Genomic DNA, 18,204 nt, shown 5'->3' with positions numbered 1-18,204 from the left:
CCTAAGGTCACAGTCTAGCTCACTGACCCTCAAGCTCCGACAGATCGGGACTCTGCAGTTTATGAGACAGGAGGGCCGACTGGAGCTTTTATATCTAGAGTTAAAAGCAGAGATGAGGTTACATGAAGCTAGAGAAGATTAAGTTTCAAAGCCCTTCACTTGCCTGGGCTTTCTGTGGTCCTCTATTACAAACTACACACGTAATTTTGCACTGTTACTTATAATTAATTAATTAATTAATTAATTAATTAATTAATGTTTTTAGTGTTTATTTTTGGGAGAGAGAGTGAGCACAAGCAGGGAAGGGGCAGGGGGAGGGGTGGACAGAGGCTCCAAGCAGACTCTGTGCTGACAGCAGAGAGCCTGATGTAGGGCTCCAAGCCATGAAGCGTCAGATCATGCCCTGAGCTGAAGTTGGATGCTCAACCGACTGAGCCACCCAGGCGCCCCTAATTTTCCACCTTTTTTTTTTTAATTTTTTTTTCAACGTTTATTTATTTTTGGGACAGAGAGAGACAGAGCATGAACGGGGGAGGGGCAGAGAGAGAGGGAGACACAGAATCGGAAACAGGCTCCAGGCTCTGAGCCATCAGCCCAGAGCCTGACGCGGGGCTCGAACTCCCGGACCGCGAGATCGTGACCTGGCTGAAGGCGGACGCTTAACCGACTGCGCCACCCAGGCGCCCCATGCACTTTTGAGAAAGGGGCCGGCAAATCTCAGTCTGCCTCATGTCTGGTGGACTTAGTATGTTCATTTCATCCCTAGACTGCGCCTACAATTTTAGAGAATCGTTCTCACTACCCTTATTATATGGGAGAGAAGTGGACTGGGCGAGATGTTCTCTAAGGTTCCTTCTTGCCTTTGTGTTGGCTCTCAGATGTGTGTCATCCACCTGCTGCACGCAGACTTTCATCCTTTCACTTAGCAACCATCCCCTGGGGCAGTGCTGGAGGCAGAGCAGTGACCGTGAATGCCCTGGGCTTCCCCGCCCACTCCCACGGCAAGACACACCACACCCATCCCTGACAGCGATAACACAAAATGGGCAGGGGGGGAGCTGGGGAGTCCTGGGATCTGGAAAGACTAGGAGACTGTGCCGGCACAGCCTGGGGGCCAGGGAGGGTTTCCAGGAGGAGGTGATATTACTACTGAGCTGGGACTAAGAGGGAAGTGAAGGAAGTAAACAATAAAATGAGAAATAAGTTAATTGGAGAATCCCAATGCAAAGCCTACTCTCCCTTCCGGGTAATATGTAAGGTTCATAATAACAGTGCACAATATTGATCGCTTGCTAAGAGCAGGTGTGTATGTGTGTGTGTGTGTGGGGGGGGGGTGGGAGGTGCTTTACATTAGTGATCTCACTAGGTCTTTCCAAAAACCCGGAGAGGCAAAAGCGGGAGGGAAATGCTTAGTTTATAAAAGAAACCGAGGCCCAAAGAGATAATGTCGCTTGTCTGGGATCGTATAGATGGTCAGTAGCACAACCAGGGTTTAAACACCTCCACTCCATTCATACGTAAGGCTTAACAGCCGCTGACAGACTTCTGTCCTTTCCCGTCCTCCATACCATCCTCCCCAGACCAGGGGTCACTCAACCCGTGTCCAGGCTTGGAACTGTACAAACACACATAGCTAAGAAAAAGGATGAAGTTCTAAGAGCCCTTGAAGCCGAGTCCAGAGTTGCGAAATTGCTAGAAAGCAAAGACCACTCCGGAAACGCGCGTGCGGGGTAAACTCGGTGGCCCGAAGGGTTGGGAAGGGAACGACAGGGTCCGATTTGAAGGTGTGGTGGCCGTGAGAACCCTGAAATAATAACTTTGAATGCACAGAAAAATTATAACCTAAGGGGACTTGGAGGAAATGGTTCCTTTAGGAAGAGGGGTCCGAAGGCGATGACATTGGCCTAAGGCCCGCCCTCTGAGTCTCGGTACCGCGGCCAGGGAGGTTCCTTGAACACACGAAGGGCGTGTATTGAGCAGAACATTTTGAGGAGTTACGGTGGCCGGGAAAGCTCAAGAAACACGAAAACGGAAACGACTCGAAGAATCGGCCGAGCGAGGAAGGCAGGATGGCCTGCAAGCCTTCATATAAATGGAAGAAGCAGATTAACTCGAGGAAGCAAAGGGAATGGAGCCCGTGGGACGCTGATACGCTGGCCGAGAAAGCCCGGGCGTTCCAAGCAGGGTGACGGTCTACTAGGTGAAAACAAACGTACGGCAGGGTGGTGGTTGGGGTACGGTGGCCGGGCTGGTTCTTTCTTAGCCGGAAGCGGCTCTTCTGAGAGGCGTGGCTTGAGCTGTCTTGCCGGATACGGTAGCTGGCGGGCCCGGCGAAGTGTGAAATCTCGCGCGATCGCGCTGGCGCCGTCGGGGACGGGGCGGGGCTGGCGGCGGGGGCGGGGACCCGGAGCGGGAAGATGGCGGCGGCGCAGGAGGCGGACGGGGCCGGCAGCGCCGTGGTTGCGGCCGGGGGAGGCGGCTCCGGTCAGGTACGGAGGCCGAGAGGGGCCTGAGGGGTTCTTCCCCACCCGGGGGGCCTCCCACGGGGCGTGTCCTGCCCCTTTTCGCGGAATCCCGTGCACTGGGGGCTCCTTGCCCAGAGGGACCTTGAGTACCGGGCCCAGGCGGGCCGGGCAGTCCTGGAGGCCGGACGGTGCGGGGAGCGGGGCCCTGTTGCACGCCGGGTCCCCTGCACGCTCGCGCTGGGCGGCCACCAGGCTCATGGCTCGAGCCGGGAGACAGTGGCGCGGAGGGGCGCAGACTTCTACCCAGGCGCCCTGGTTCTCGACTCTGCGATTCAGGCTCTAAGACCGTTCTTGAAGTGGACTGGCATTCAGAGTCTCCCTCGCAGTGCCTGAGATGTGGGCAATCATTGATTGATTGGGAGTTTTCTAGCTCTGGGGAAGTCAGGTAGTCATCGTGGGTAAGGGCACGGGCGGTGGAGACCGACAGACCCACTTTACAGACGGGAATCCAAGGAAGAGCGAGACTAAGGCTCTTGTAGAAGGTCACCCAGGTTGGGTTTGGGATCCATTCCGTGTAGCCAGCCAGACATTGCTGACCCAGGGTGGTCAGGACTGGGAAGGGTGTTTATGCTTTGAGCAGAAACTAATCCAAGGGGTGGGGGGTTAGCCCAGGTGGTGGTGACTTCTGACCCATTACTGTTTCAACTAAAGTCAAGCTGCAGAACATACTAGTTCAGGCATCCACCCTTCAGGCATTTAGGGAATGGATGGAGTGACAGCAAGGTGCTGTCGACCCACCCACTGGGATGTCACTGACATGTGGGAGGCAGCACCGGGGAGAGGAGGTGCAGGTTGAGAGGGAAGAATGAAGCTGACTTTCTGTGTGACCTTGGACAAGTTCCTTGCCTTCTTTGGGCCTTTATTTCTCCAGTGATAAGTGGAGGGGTTGCACAGGGTGGCCGGCCATGTGATGGGTCACAAAGATGGTTCCAGCCATGCCCCTGCCATCAGTGGGGTGGGAGAGAAGATTGGCATGTAAAGAATTATAGCCCTGAATGACTAGGGTGGTGACAAAAGTCTGTGCCAGGGACTGAGGGAGCCCAGAGGAAGAGCAAATAATATCACCTGGGGAGGCCACCCAGATGAGATTTGGTGACTGAGCCCAACATACCTGGCTCACCATCTGCAACCAGGGCCTGGCCTGGGGGCGGCCTCAGAAAATATTTGTTGAGTTAACTCTAGAATGAAGGCAGAGTCCCTGTCATCAGGGGCTTCCCAGTCTTGCTGAAAGATCTTTTCCCCCTCTGAGTTTCTGCTGGTTACTGGATCGGGGGTGGTCAGAGAGACCAGGGCTCAGGTTCCCTTGATTGCCAGGCTTCCAGGGACCCCCTGATTTTTCTTTTGTCTCACCTCTGCTTAAAACCTTTCAAGACTTCTTCCTTTGCCTTCAAGGTAAAGTGCAAATTCTTTAGTAGATCAAGGCCTTGCGTGGTCTGAATTTTCTTCAGGCTAGATAGATTAGTATTTCCCAGCCTCAGCACTATTGACATTTTGGGTCGGTTAATTATGTGTTGTGAGGGGCTGTCCCGCACATCGTGGGGTGTTCAGAGCATCTCCGGCCTCTGCACACTAGATGTCAGTAACACACGTACCTCTCCCCAGTTGTGGCCGTCAAAAATGTCCCAGATGTTGCTAAGTATCCCCCCCCGGGGGGGGGGGCAAAATCACCCCTGCTTGAGAAACACTGAGTGAATGGAGCATCAGCCACTGTAAAGGTCTTTTATTCCCAGGAGTGTGCCTTGTTCTTTCCTCGTGGCCTTCTCACATACTTCTCCCCTCTTTACCACATTGATCCATACTAGTTCTGTACATCACAGATGTTCCCTCCCCTAGGAAGCCCTCTCTGACTCTCTCAGACTGGGTCAGGGCTCCCACAGCCCCCTGGGCTCACCTGTCCCAGCCCTGCCCACTCTGGGTTGTACTGTCTGCCTGTCTCTTCCCCGGGACTGGGAGGCCTTGGAGGGCAGAACCAGGACTGTTTGGGTCAACACTGTGTCCCCTGCACCGCCCAGCTTGGGACCCGGCACGGAGCAGGTGCTCAGTGTTTGTGGAATGAACAGGTCTTGAGTCAGAGGCTGGGCCGAGATAGAGTTCCCACGGTGGACCAAGGCAGTCGGTGAAGATGTGCTTGAAAGCCGGTCTTCATACTCCAGCCCAGGCTGATGGTCTCAGCTGCTTCTGGGCCCCTAAGCCAGTGTTTCTGGGGATTGTGTGAGATTGGATGTGTGGGTCCCAGAGGAGGAACTGTGTCTTAGTCACTGCTGTGTGCAGGGCCATCACACCCTCCCCAGCCTGTGGGGCCTAGCACTGAGGGGGCGGACCCTTGGCCGAGTCACGCTCCTGCCAGCCCGCTCCTCCAGCCAGAGGCCCAAACACGGCCCAGAGCCCTGCCCTTCATTCCTTCAGCTCATGTGTCCTGAGTCCCCACTACCTGCCAGGCTCCAGGCTCATGCTGGGGATACAGCTGTGAACAGAACAGAGTCCCTGCCCTTTTGGAGCTCATGTTCTGTCTAAGGGTCGGGGGGTGGGGGTGAAAGAATGGACAATGAATATGGCAGGTCAGATGGCGATAAGTCCCATGGACAGAGTAAAGCTGGAGAAGGAGATAGGAAGTGAGGGGTGGGTAAGAGGCTTGCAATTCATTCATTCATTCATTTATTTATTTTAATAAATTTTTTTTTTTACATTTATTTATTTTTGAGACGGACAGAGACAGAGCATGAACAGGGGAGGGGCAGAGAGAGAGGCAGACACAGAATCTGAAACGGGCTCCAGGCTCTGAGCTGTCAGCACAGAGCCCGACGCGGGGCTCGAACTCACAGACCGCGGGATCGTGACCTGAGCCGAAGTCGGACGCTCAACCGACTGAGCCACCCAGGCGCCCCTGAGGGTTGCAATTTAAACAAGGTAGTCTGGGAAGGCCTCTCTGAGGAGGTGACATTTGAACAAAGACTTGAAGAAGACGAGGGAGGGAGGCATGCGGATACAGGGTCAGCAGGAAGCCTCTCGGGTAAAGGGAACTGCCAGTGCAAAGGCCCTGAGGTGGGAGGTGCCTGGTCCTACTAAGGAACAGCGAGGAGGCCTTGTGGCTGGACCCAATGAATGAGAGTAGAGAGGCATGGAAGGGGCCAGATCAGGCCAGGGCTTAGGGATCAACATGAAGACTTCGCCTTTACTCCCAGGGAAGTGGGGGCCACGGGGAAGTTGCCTTTCTCTTGAGCTACGACAGATACAACAGCATTCACCTGTTGTTAGTGTGGAGTCCAGTGGCTTTTAGTCCAGTTTTGCAATCGTGCGGCACCACCATCGCCACCATCCTGTCTGCATCCAGTCAGAACATTCCGGTTTCCTCTTGCAGCCACTCTCTGCCCCCAGTTGGGCTCCTTCTGATTGCTGAGTAGCATTCCATTGTGTGTATGGATACACCAGGTTCACTCATCAAGGTGGAGGGGCCTTTGGGTTGTTTTTGGCTATTACAAATAACGCCCCTGTGAACATTTGCACATAAGCTTTCCCGTGTGTGTGTGTGTGTGTGTGTGTGTGTGTGTGTGTGTGTGTTCTCCTTTCTCTTGGGTAGAGACCGAGGAGTGGGGCTGCTGGTGTGTATGGCAGGTGCACATTTCACTTAGTAATGCTCTGCTGCATCTTTCAAAGCCGCAACCCCATCTCCCCACCGGCCCTGTTTCCTCCACACCCTCGTCAACACTTGTGATTGTCCGTCCTGTTGACTGTGGCCAGCATAGTGAAGTGGCATCTCACTGCACTTCTCTGCCTTTCTGTGGGAGGGTTTCCAGCCAGCTTGTCCACCCGTGCGGGTAAGAGAACAGACCTGGGAGTCGGCCAGACATGGGTTCAAATCCTGGCCCTTCTGTTTCTTGACCCTGAGAATCAGCACACAGCTGTTGGAAGCACTTACTTGGCCCCCTGCGCTCCCGGAAGCAAGGCCAAGCCTGAATAAGGGGACCCCGTGCCTGTCTCTGACCTTGCCTGCCCCCAGCCAACCCCTTCCGTGAACCTGTCCTCCCAGCATGCCCTTCACCCAAATGTCAACAACAGCTCCTCACCACCTAATCCAGAGTGGGTCCCCTTCCCCACCCCAGTAGGCATCATGTGTCCCTGCTTGTTTCCTCCAGAGCACTTTTGTTTCCTGCTTACCAGCTTGAACGGTCCCGTTGGCCGTTCCGTGGGTGTGTTTTGTTCTAGACCCTGAGCTCCGTGAGGGCGGGGCCCAGAGCTGCGTGGCCACTGCCTAGTACTGAGCCTGATGCACAGTAGATGCTCAGGAAGTCCATTTTTCACACATGAAGGAAATCTTTTCTGTCTAAAACATACCAGTATTTTCCCAACCTGGCCTTTGGGTCAGAGAGGGGAAGTGACGTGCCCGAGATCTCACAATCAGGAACTGTGGGGCCCTAGAGCCCCTACCTGTTACCACGGCACTGTCCTGCATGTTGGTAGATACAGGGAGGAACTCCTGCCGAAGGGGACAGGGGGTGATGAATGACAGAGAGGGGTGGGCTCGGGGCCGTGGTGGGGGGAGGCCTGGGTGATGCGGGCAAGCCCTTCAGGGAACACATGTTGATTCCACAGGTGTTTGTTGAGCCCCTGCTCTGTGCTGGGCAGTGCTCCTGCCTCACGGTGACCATGACAGTCCTGGTCCTGCCTCTTGAAGGCTGAGCGGTGAGGGGACAGAGCTGGGAGGAGGAAGAGGACAGGATCCGGGAGCCAGCAGGTGCAAGGAGAGGGGTGGGAAGACATCCCCGCCTCGGGCCCTTCCTGACATGACATTCCCTGCTTCTGAGCTTCTGTTTCTGAGGGAAGGTTGCTCTCGGAAGCCCTGCCTGACACCCCCTTGCCACCCTGCTGCCCTTTGCCTTCCTGAGCCACCCAGACAAGTGGATTCGCCTGCCCGAGCCTCCATCTGCCCGGCTGCTGAATGGAAACATTCCTAGTCGTGGCCTCACGGGGTAGTGTGTGCCTGTGGCTCACAGTGGCGTGGCTCACACTCTGGCCGTGTTGCTCTGTGTCTGTCTCCTGCTGGATAAGGAGCCCCTGGAGGGACAAGGCCCCGCACAGGGCCGGCCACCGAGGAGGCCTTCGGAACTGTTTGCCCAGGGTAGACCCTTTTAGATAAACCCAAGCCTTATGGGATCTGGCACTTGTCACCATGCTGCATTGTCCCCCTAGCCTGCATTGTCCCTTGCATCCTGGGCTCTGGCTTCAGGGAGCAGTGGACAGTCCTCAGAGTCAGATAGTATCTCTCCCCTTCATTTCTGTACCGGCTGCTTCCCTCACTGTCTCCTCTGCATTATCCCTTTGTTATGTTTTAAGTCTCAGCTCCAGTGCCCCTTCTTCCAGGAAGCCCTCCCTGACCTCTAGGCTGGACCAGATGCCCCCTCTAGCATCCTACATCCCAGCCCTGTCTACTCTGGATCATCCCTATCTGGGGACTCTTTAGCTCCCCCCACTGGACTGTGATCCCCAGGAGGGCGGTACAGGGCCGTCTCCGTCACCTCGGTGTCACCAGCACGGAGTAGGTTTTGGGGAAGCGTTTTTGTCTTGAAGGAGCAAGATATACCACCCTTCCTGGGTGACTGTATTCATCCGTTCTCCAGTTCTTTAAATTTATTTTTTTTAATGTTTATTTTTGAGAGAGATAGAGACAGAGAGCGAGAAAAGGAAGAGAGAGAAAGAGGGAGATGCGGAATCCGAAGCAGGCTCCAGGCTCCGAGCTGTCAACACAGAGCCAGATGCGGGGGCTCAAACTCACAAACCGTGAGATCATGGCCCGAGCCGAAGTCGGACGCTCAACCGACTGAGCCACCCGGGGGCCCCGAAATGTTCTCCAGTTCTTGATCAGGCACCACTCTGTGCTCAGCCCTGTGCCGGGCCTTGGCGCGCAGTGGTGCCTCAGGCGACACCCTCCCTCCTCACCTGGTCTCCGTTTCCTGCAGGTGGCCAGCAACGGCAGCATCGGGAGGGACCCGCGGGCAGAGACCCAGCCCCGGAACCCAGCACCCCAGCCAGCGCCCAACGCCTGGCAAGTCATCAAAGGGGTGCTGTTCAGGTGAGCAGGTGGGGCTGCTTCTGGTCATCGGAAAAAGTTCACATAAAACATAAGAAAGGAAAAAGCCACCGGGCATAACCATTGGTGGTGACTAGGGTTTTCTTTTACTGTGGTAAAATATGCTGTTGTTGTTGTTATAAGTAGTCTCCACACCCCATGTGGGGCTCGAACTTACAACCCCGAGATCAAGAGCCACATGTTCTACTGACTGAGCCCACTAGGCACCCCAATATGTCTTTTTTGAGATTTTATTTTATTTGCTTTAAATGTTTATTTATTTTTGGGGGAGAGAGAGAGAGAGAGAGAGAGAGCGAGCGCGAGAGAGCGCGCGCAGGGGAGGGGCAGAGAGAGAGGGGGACAGAGAATGCCAAGCAGGGTCCGTGCTGTCAGCGTAGAGCCCGATGCAGGGCTCAAACCCACGATCCATGAGATCATGACCTGAGCCGAAATCAAGAGTTGGCCACTCAACCAACTGAGCCACCCCACGCCCCTTTTAAGATTTTTTTTTTTAATTATTCTTTTAAATGTTTTATATATTTTTGAGAGAGACAGAGACAGAATGCGAGTAGGTTATGGGCAGAGAGAGAGGGAGACACAGAATCCGAAACGGGCTCTAGGCTGTGAGCTGTTAGCACAGAGCGCGACGCGGGGCTCGCACTCACGAGCTGTGAGATCATGACCTGAGCCAAAGTCAGACGCCTAATCGACTGAGCCACCCAGGCGCCCCTAAGATTTTATTTGTAAAGATTTTTTTTTTAAACGTTTATTTATTTTTGATAGAGCACAAGTGGGGGAGGAGCAGAGAGGGAAGGAGACACAGAATCCGAAGCAGGCTCCAGGCTCCAAGCGGTCAGCACAGAGCCCGACACGGGGCTCGAACCCACAAACTACGAGATCATGACCTGAGCCGAAGTCGGACTCTTAACCGACTGAGCCACCCAGGTGCCCCAAGATTTTATTTTTAAATAATCTCTAGACCCAGCGCAGGGCTCGAACTCACAACTCTGAGATCGAGTTGCACGCTCCACCAACTGAGCCAGCCAGGCGCCCCTAAATATACTATGTTAAGTTGCTAGGGCTGCTGTAACAGATAGCTCAGACTGGGGCTGTAAACAACAGAAATGTATTTTCTCACAGTTCTGGAGGCTACAGGTCTGAGAGCAAGGTGTCACCATGATAGAGGTTTCTTCCAAGGTCTTTCCCTGGCTTGTAGATGGCCATGTTCCGTGTGCCTACATGGTCTTTGCACTGTGTGTGTCTGTGTCCTAATCTCTTCTTATAAGGACACTGGTCATATCGGATTGGGGTCCACCCAGTGGCATCACTTAGCTTCAGCCACCTCTTTAAAGGCTGGATCTCCCAGTACACTCACTGGGGGTGACCGTACTCGGGGTTAGAACTTCAACTTATGAATTTTAGGGGGGGGGGGGCGTAGTTTAGCCACAACATGTACATTACTACATAAAATATGCCAGTGCACAATTGTAACAGTCACTCCCATGCATGTCCAGAACTTCATCTCCCCAGAGAGAAACTCTGTATCCATCAAGCGCTAACAACCCCAGTAAGCACAAACCCCCGCTGTAACAACCCCTGGCACCCATCATTGTATACGTTCCATCTCTCTGAACTTGACTCTTACACTTACCACGTTTAAGTGGAGTCATACAGGCTGTCCTTTTGTGCCTGGCTGGTGGTGGTCTTTTTATGTGTGCCTTCATGTGGCCAATTCCTGGGTAGTGGGAGCACAGGGCTTGCCTTCTGGAAACCTGGCCTGTGACCAAGGCCCTGGGGAGAAGCTGAGTGGGGTCAGGGAGATCTATCTGAGGCTGAGTTCTATGACTGGCCACCTAGACCTGGTGACAGTCTGCCGTCTCTGATCTGGGCCCTTTTTGCCCATTTGCAAAACAGACATTTCTTTTTCTTTCCAGAGAGGTATTTCAGCAAAATGTTCAAGAGACAGGCCATGCATTTAGGCAGGCACTTTCTCTCCTTATCAACTATAAGAAATTCCGTGGCAGAGTTGTTTATTTAATTTATTAGGTTTAAAAAAAAATGTTTTTAATGTTTCTATTTATTTTTGAGAGAGAGAGAGAGAGACAGAGTGTGAGTAGGGGAGGGGCAGAGAGAGAGAGACAGAGAGACAGAATTTGAAGCAGGCTCCAGGCTCTGAGCTGTCAGCACAGAGCCTGATGTGGGGCTCGAACTCACGAACCGTGAGATCATGACCCAAGCCAAAGTCAGATGCTCAACCAACTGAGCCACCCAGGCGCCCCTAATGTTTATTTATTTTTGAGAGAGAGAGAGAGAGAGAGAGAGAGAGAGAGAGAGAGAGAGAGTGAGAGAGCAAGCAAGCATGGGGGAGGGGCAAAGATAGAGGGAGGCACAGAATCCAAAGCAGGCTCCAGGCTCTGAGCTGTCGGCACAGAGCCCCACGTGGGGCTCAAACTCGTGAACCGCGAGATCATGACCTGAGCCGAAGTTGGATGCTCAACCGACTGAGCCACCGAGGTGCCCCTGTTATTAAGGTTTTATTTAAATTTGGGTATAGGTAACATACAACGTAATATTGTCTTTAGGTGTACGATACAGTGATTCCAGGCTTAATACATCACCCACAGCTCATCGCATCAGATGCACTCCTTAGTCCTCATCACCTGTTTCCCCGTTCCCCCACCCACTTCCCCATCAGTTTGTTCTCTAGAGTTAAGACTCTCTTTCTTGGTTTCTCTCTCTGTCTCTTTTTTTTTTCTCCTTCTTACTCGTTTATTTTGTTTCTTTTTTTTTTTTTTTCATCATTTATTTATTTTTGAGACAGAGAGACAGAGCATCAACGGGGGAGGGTCAGAGAGAGAGGGAGACACAGAATCGGAAACAGGCTCCGGGGTCTGAGCTGTCAGCACAGAGCCCGACGCGGGGCTCGAACTCACGAACAGCGAGATCATGACCTGAGCCGAAGTCGGCCACTTAACTGACTGAGCCACCCAGGCGCCCCTTGTTTTGTTTCTTAAATTCCACATGTGAGTGAAGTCTTATGGTATTTGCCCTTCTCTGACTTACTTTGCTTAGTATTATAACCTATAGCTCCATGTCACTGCAAACGGCAAGATTTCGTTCTTTTTTGTCTGGATACAAATCTGTTTACGTGTGTGTGTGTGTGTGTGTGTGTGTGTGTGTCTCATCTTTATCCACTTACCCGTTAATGGACGCGTGGGCTGCTTCCCTAATTTGGCTAGTATAAACAATGCTGCTATGACATCGGGGTGCATGTATCCCCTTGAATTAACGTATTTGTATTTTGGGGGTATATACTCACTAGTGCAGTTCCTGGCTCGTCGGGCAGTTCATACTGTTTTCCACAGTGGCTGCACCAGTTTGCATTCTCACCAGCAGCGCGCGAGGGTTCCTTTCGCCACATCCTTGCTAGCAGAGTTGTTTAAAACAGTCCTCCCCTTGGCCAGTACGTCCTGATGGGGCTGCGGCCTGCCGCAAGGGAGCCTGGGAAATGTGATCTTTCTTCTGGGAAACCGAGCGCCCCGCGGAAAGCTGGGGTTCTGCTCCTGGGGGGCGAAGGTGGTTGGGGTGGGTCAGCGGCTTGTCTCCTCCATGCCGTCGTCCTCGTTTTCCCCTCGAAACTCATTAGTAATACACGCTTCCTGTAGAAAGCAAATTCGAACGGTACAGATGCATAGAGAGAGGAAAGTCACACAGAAGTGTGTTGGGATTGGCGGCCGTCCTATAAACGCACACCCGCGGTTTGCCTGAGGTGACGCTGTGTGAAGATGCTCATAGACAGTTGTTCAGAATAGAGAAACATGGGGAACGGCCTGCTTGTCCAAACCAGAGGCTCGGCTGCTGAAACGTGGAGGGGGGCAGGTCCCCTCCAACACCTCGGCCCCCCCCCCCGCCTCCCTGCCGTGTGCCTTCGCTGGCCGAAATACCCTCTCGTGCCTGAGTGTCCGTCTCAGAGCAGGGAATCCTGACAGTTCGCGGGTCATGACAGGGTGCCAGGAGGTCTGTGTCACCTGGAGACAGCGGGAGCTGGCACCCGCTCAGAATCGGCCAGGGTTGCTTTTGTTTCTGAGGGTTAAAAAACTGAGATAATATAAAGAGAAGCAGCTTAAAAAAAAAAAAAAAAAAAAAAAAAAAAAAGCAGCCCACAATCCCAGACGGTCGCCAGTCACACTTGGGTGTGGGACAGGCCTGCCTGCCTGGTGTCTTCCGAGGATGTCACCCAGGATGCGGAGAGGCTCTGCAGGAAGGAAATTCTCCACTGTTCCGCCCAGACGCTTGGGCGCCATCCCTGACACGCACCCAAGCCTCTTCCACTGCGGCCTCTGTTCCCTCCATTGCTTCTCCGTTCCACTCTTCCCCACCGGGTCCAGTTAGGACCTAGAATTTTCTTCCGTACCATCTTCCTTATTGCGTGCTCCAAGCAGCTGTGAATAAAGATTATTTTTATCTTTCCCTTCACTTTTACATAAGAGTAGCCTATTTTCCCCAGTTCGGCACCTTGATTTTTTTCATTAACAACATATCTTAGAATCTTCCCACATCGGTGCATACGGCCGCTTCCCCTTCAGATAGACATTTTTTAATATGGCCGTACCTTAGGCTCATTTCCTTCCTTAGAACCAGGCAGCACCAAACGTTAGCCGGGGTGGGTGCCTGGAGACCATGTCGCCTGGAATTCTTTTTTTTTTTTTTTTTTTTTTAATGTTTATTTATTTTTGAGAGAGAGAGCGAGAGAGAGAGCAACAGAGAGCAAGCAGGAGAGGGGCAGAGAGAGAGAGAGGGAGACACAGAATCCCAAGCAGGTCCCAGGCTCCGAGCTGTCAGCACGGGGCCCAGTGTGGGCCTTGAACTCACGAACGGTGAGATCATGACCTGAGCCGAAGTCAGTCGCTTGACCAGCTGGGCCACCCAGGTGCCCCTCAACTGGAATTCTTAAGGGGGGGTCCGGGGTTTGTTTTCAGGGGCCCGTGAATTCTTCAAAGCTTCGAGCAGATGGCATAAGAATGGACTTTTTTAGGGAGAGTGGAGTCCAGTGTCCGGCTCGTCCCCACATGATGCCAGTGGTTACTGGAGTGGGGGATGGGATGGGCACTGTGTGGATAGATGGATGGGGTGGAGAGTTTTCATTATTTGACTTTTCATGTATTTCACACTCTTCTGAACCCGTGAATGCAGGATAGTGACGTGGGGTGGGAGAGAAGATTTACTGTCTCTTTCATTCGCTTACTCCGGTAGGCTGAAAAGCATCAGGTGAGCGCCAGTCCCCTCCAGGCCTGTTGCTGTAGGGTAGGACTTCCTGGCCTGGGATGTGTGGATGGAGGGGTGTGTCCCCGAGCCGTCTGGGAGGACCCACAAAACGGTGGGTGTACAGGTACACACAGGTGCTGTTCAGGAGACGAGGGATCTGGAGTTCGCCAAAGACGTCTGGTCCAGCCTACCTCCTTTTACACGTGGGGCTTCCTCCAGGAGCCCGGAGGAGGGGTGGGACTCCTGAGGCCACACTAAGCCGGGGCAGAGCTGCTGGTGGGCATCCCTGCTCCCACACGCTCCCTCGGCGTAATTAACCAGAATGGGATCCTCTCTTGGAGGCGGAGCGTTCCCCAGAGATCGCCAGCTCCAGACCTTCCTCAGCCGTGTGCGTCAGGGACCTCTTGCGGAGGCAACAGATGGCTCAGCTGGGCCATCGCCCCTGAGACCCCAGACCCCAGGGCTCCATAGCGGCTACAGGCAAAGACAAGCCTCTCTGCCCAGTCATGCCCTTCCGTGTGGTTTGGGGCCCACCCACGCTAAGATTCCCTGGTAGTAGTTTTCCACTCCAAAGAGTTTTGTCTGCCTTTTTCCTATGATGAAACTAATAACATCTAACACTTTTAAAGTACTTACTGGCTGTGTATCAGGCTTCATTCTAGGTGACGTATATATATCATGGGTGTGTATGCATACATACTTATAGACGGATATGGGTACAGAGCTATATTCATGCATTTAATGCTTATAAACAACCCTACAAGGTATAGTGTTATTATCCCCATTTTAACTGTTGAGGAGACAGAGGCCTGGAGAGGTTAAGTCTTGCCTGAGGTCACACAGTTGGTAAGAGGCAGAGCTGGGCTTCAGGTCCGGGTATTGCAAACTAGAGGCTGAGCCCTTAACCTCTGCTATATTGCTTTTCATACCTGTAATTAATAAGTTCCTGTCTCATTTAATAATTACACAGCGGCAGGTGTCTGAGAGACCTGAATTAACACAAGTTTTTTTAGAAGTTGTTTATTTCTCTCTCATGTGCTATTCCAGACATAGAAAAACCAGGATTCTGTCATCTTCTGCAACCCAGATTCCTTCCTGCCTTTTTTCTACCGTCAATAGGTTTTGCCCCTTGTCTGCATGGCCCAAGATGGCTGCTGAAGATCCAGCCATCATATCCACATTCTAGGAGGGAAGCAGAAATCAAGGAGGCCTATTCTTTCTCTTTAAGGACACTCCTCCAAAGCCCAGCACCATACACGGTGTTTACATTTTATTGGCCAGGACTTCACCTTCTCTCCATTTCTAGCTGTTAGCGAGGCTGGAATTGTAGTCTTTATTTAGGAGTTCTCTTTTTGAGACAAAAGGGGAAGACAGATATTGGGAAACATCTAGCAATCTGCTACAATTTTCTTTGGGGCTTTTCTTTTGTTCATTAAAAGACAAAAAAAGAGGAGCGCCTGGGTGGCTCAGTCGGTTAAGCGTTTGACTTCAGCTCAGGTCATGATCTCACGGTTCATGGGTTTGAGCCCTGCTTTGGCCTCTGTGCTGACAGGGCAGAGCCTGGAGCCTGCTTTGGATTCTGTGTCTCTCTCTCTCTCTGTCCCTCCCCTGCTCATGCTGTCTCTCTCTCAAAAATAAATAAACATTCAAAAAAAATTAAAAAAAAATTCAAAACAAAAAGCCTTAAGAAGAAAGTAAAAATCCCCTAAGGATAACCATCAGTCATCGTTACTCTGTTGGTGGTGATCCTTTTACATGTCGATTCGTATAAATGCTGGGGGTTTTTTGTTTGTTTGTTTTGTTTTTTTTAAGTAGGTTCTTCTCCCAACGTGGGGCTTGAACTCGCAACCCCCGAGATCAGGAGTCGCATACTCCACTGACTGAGCCAGCCAAGTGCCCCTGGTTTTTTTTTATTTAGGATTTTTAAGGCAGTATTGTGTCTTGTGGACTATTGTTTTTGTATACCTTCCCCCTACTCTCCCAAACCAGGAAATCCGTTTGAAAGTCTGATGCGTATCATTTCATACCTCTCTGTCTCTCTCTGTGTGGTTTTGGGTTTTTTTGTGTGTCGTTTGTTTGTTTGTTTTTTAAGTAATCTCTACACCCAATGTGGGGCTAGAACTCACGATCCTAAGATGAAGAGTTCCATGGTTTTCTGACCAAGCCAGGCAGGTGCCCCTTTAGAACTTTTTCATCTTCCCCAACTGAAACACTGTACCCATTAAACACTAACTCCCATTCCTTCCTCCCCCTCAGATTTGTTGTTTTTTAACATGTTTATTATACAAAATTGGAGTCCTGTTCTACATACTTTCCTTCTCTTCCTTCCTTTCCATACTTGCCTCGCTCTAAACAAAAAAAATTTTTTAATGTTTATTTATTTGGGAAAGCACACACTTGCGTGAGCGGTGGAGGGGCAGAGAGAGAGGGAGAGAGAATCCAAGTAGGCTCTGTGCTGTCAGCACTGATCCCAACTTGGGGCTCAAACCCATGAACCGTGAGATCATGACCTGAGCTGAGATCGAGAGTCAGATGCTTAACCGACCGAGCCACCCAGGCTCCCCTCGCCTTTCTCGTTTAATAGTATGTCCTGGAAATACTGCGAAGTCAATGCTGATTCTAAGGCTGTGCAATACTGCGTTTATTCAGTTTTGTGAACTGAAAACAGGACGCCAGCGTATTTGTTTTACTGAATATACGGTACTTTTGCCTCAAAGTAAACTCTGTCCCCCACGTGAGGCTCAAACTCGTGACCCCAAGGTCAAGAGTCACATGCTGCCAGCATGGTACTTTGAAAGTTCTCTTGGGGCCCCTGGGTGGCTCAGTTGGTTAAGCGTCGATGGCTTCGGCTCAGGTCGTGATCTCACGGTTTATGGGTTCGAGCTCTGCGATCTCTGGGCTGACAGCTCAGAGCCTGGAGCTTGCTTGGGATTCTGTGTCTCCCTCTCTCGCTGCCCCTCCCCTGCTCGTGCTCTCTCTGTCTCTCAAAAATAAACATTAAAAAAAATAAAGCTCTCTTGATACAAATTTTGAGGGTTTTTTTTTTTTTTAATGGTTTTTGACCGTTTATTATTGAGAGACAGAGAGGTAGACCCTGAGCAGCGGAGGGGCAGAGAGAGAGAGGGAGACACAGAATCCGAAGCAGGCTCCAGGCTCCGAGCTGTCAGCACAGAGTCCAACGTGGGGCTCGAACTCACAAACCGCGAGATCACGACCTGAGCCGAAGTCGGACGCTTAATCGACTGAGCCACCCAGGTGCCCTCAAATTTTGAGGGTTTTTGTAACAGATTCTGCAACATCAGAGTTAAGTTGTTGTGAGCATCTCAGAATTATTTGTAGGAATAATTTCAGACCTAGGATGAACATATTTTCTCCAGGAGGACATGCTGTCCATCCACTGGCTGCTGGGGGCATCAACCATCCGAGGTCTCTTTGCACCAGGTGATTCCTGAGGAGGGCTCGGCCTCACCTGCCTCCTGGGTCCTGGGTGCGGGGCCCTGTGGGGTCTTAGTTTCTCATGTGGTAGGTCTCTGGTTACCCGGTGTGGGTCTTGGCTAGCATTTCTGTTACCCACCAGAATACCTGGCAAGTGTCCTCAGATATAAAAAGAAGCTTCTGGTAGTGTTTCATTTCTCTTGTTTCCAGTCTTCCCTTCAGTTTTTGCCTGGTAAATCTATAGTCTTGTTCATTCTTCAGTGTTTTTTTGTTTTTAATTTAATTTTTTTTTTTAATTTGCATCCAAATTAGTTAGCATATAGTGCAACAATGATTTCAGGAGTAGATTCCTTAGTGCCCCTTCCCCATTTAGCCCATCCCCCCTCCCACAACCCCTCCAGCAACCCTCAGTTTGTTCCCCATATTTATGAGTATCTTATGTTTTGTCCCCCTCCCTGTTTTTATGTTATTTTTGTTTCCCTTCCCTTGTGTTCATCTGTTTTGTCTCTTAAAGTCCTCGTGTGAGTGAAGTCATATGATTTTTGTCTTTCTCTGACTAATTTCACTTAGCATAATGCCCTCCAGTTCCATCCACATAGTTGCAAATGGCAAGATTTCATTCTTTTTGATTGCCGAGTAATACTCCACTGTATACATAGACCACACCTTCTTTATCCATTCATCCATCGATGGACATTTGGGCTCTTTCCAGACTTTGGCTATTGTTGATAGTGCTGCTATAGACATGGGGTGCATGTGTCCCTTTGAAACAGCGCACCTGGGGGCACCTGGGTGGCTCAGTCGGTTGAGCGTCCGACTTTGGTTCAGGTCATGATCTCACAGCTCGTGAGTTCGAGCCCTGCATCGGGCTCTGTGCTGACAGCTCAGGGCCTGGAGCCTGTTTCGGATTCTGTG

General features: G+C 51.7%; 1 protein-coding gene across 1 annotated transcript in view; it reads left to right on the top strand.

Annotated features, from left to right (window-relative positions):
- Positions 1–2,363: 2,363 nt before the first annotated feature.
- CLPTM1 (CLPTM1 regulator of GABA type A receptor forward trafficking) overlaps positions 2,364–18,204 on the top strand; it is a 31,804-nt gene continuing 15,963 nt past the window's right edge. Inside the window, exons 1-2 of the mRNA XM_023244957.2 lie at positions 2,364–2,489; positions 8,480–8,592. Of these exons, the coding sequence (XP_023100725.2) occupies positions 2,418–2,489; positions 8,480–8,592 (185 nt within the window). The 5' untranslated portion in view covers positions 2,364–2,417. The remainder of the gene's footprint in view (positions 2,490–8,479; positions 8,593–18,204) is intronic.

Source organism: Felis catus, chromosome E2 (genome assembly GCF_018350175.1).
Source record: "Felis catus isolate Fca126 chromosome E2, F.catus_Fca126_mat1.0, whole genome shotgun sequence".
NCBI classification, from domain to species: domain Eukaryota; kingdom Metazoa; phylum Chordata; class Mammalia; order Carnivora; family Felidae; genus Felis; species Felis catus.
This window is presented reverse-complemented; position numbering and strand designations above follow the sequence as displayed.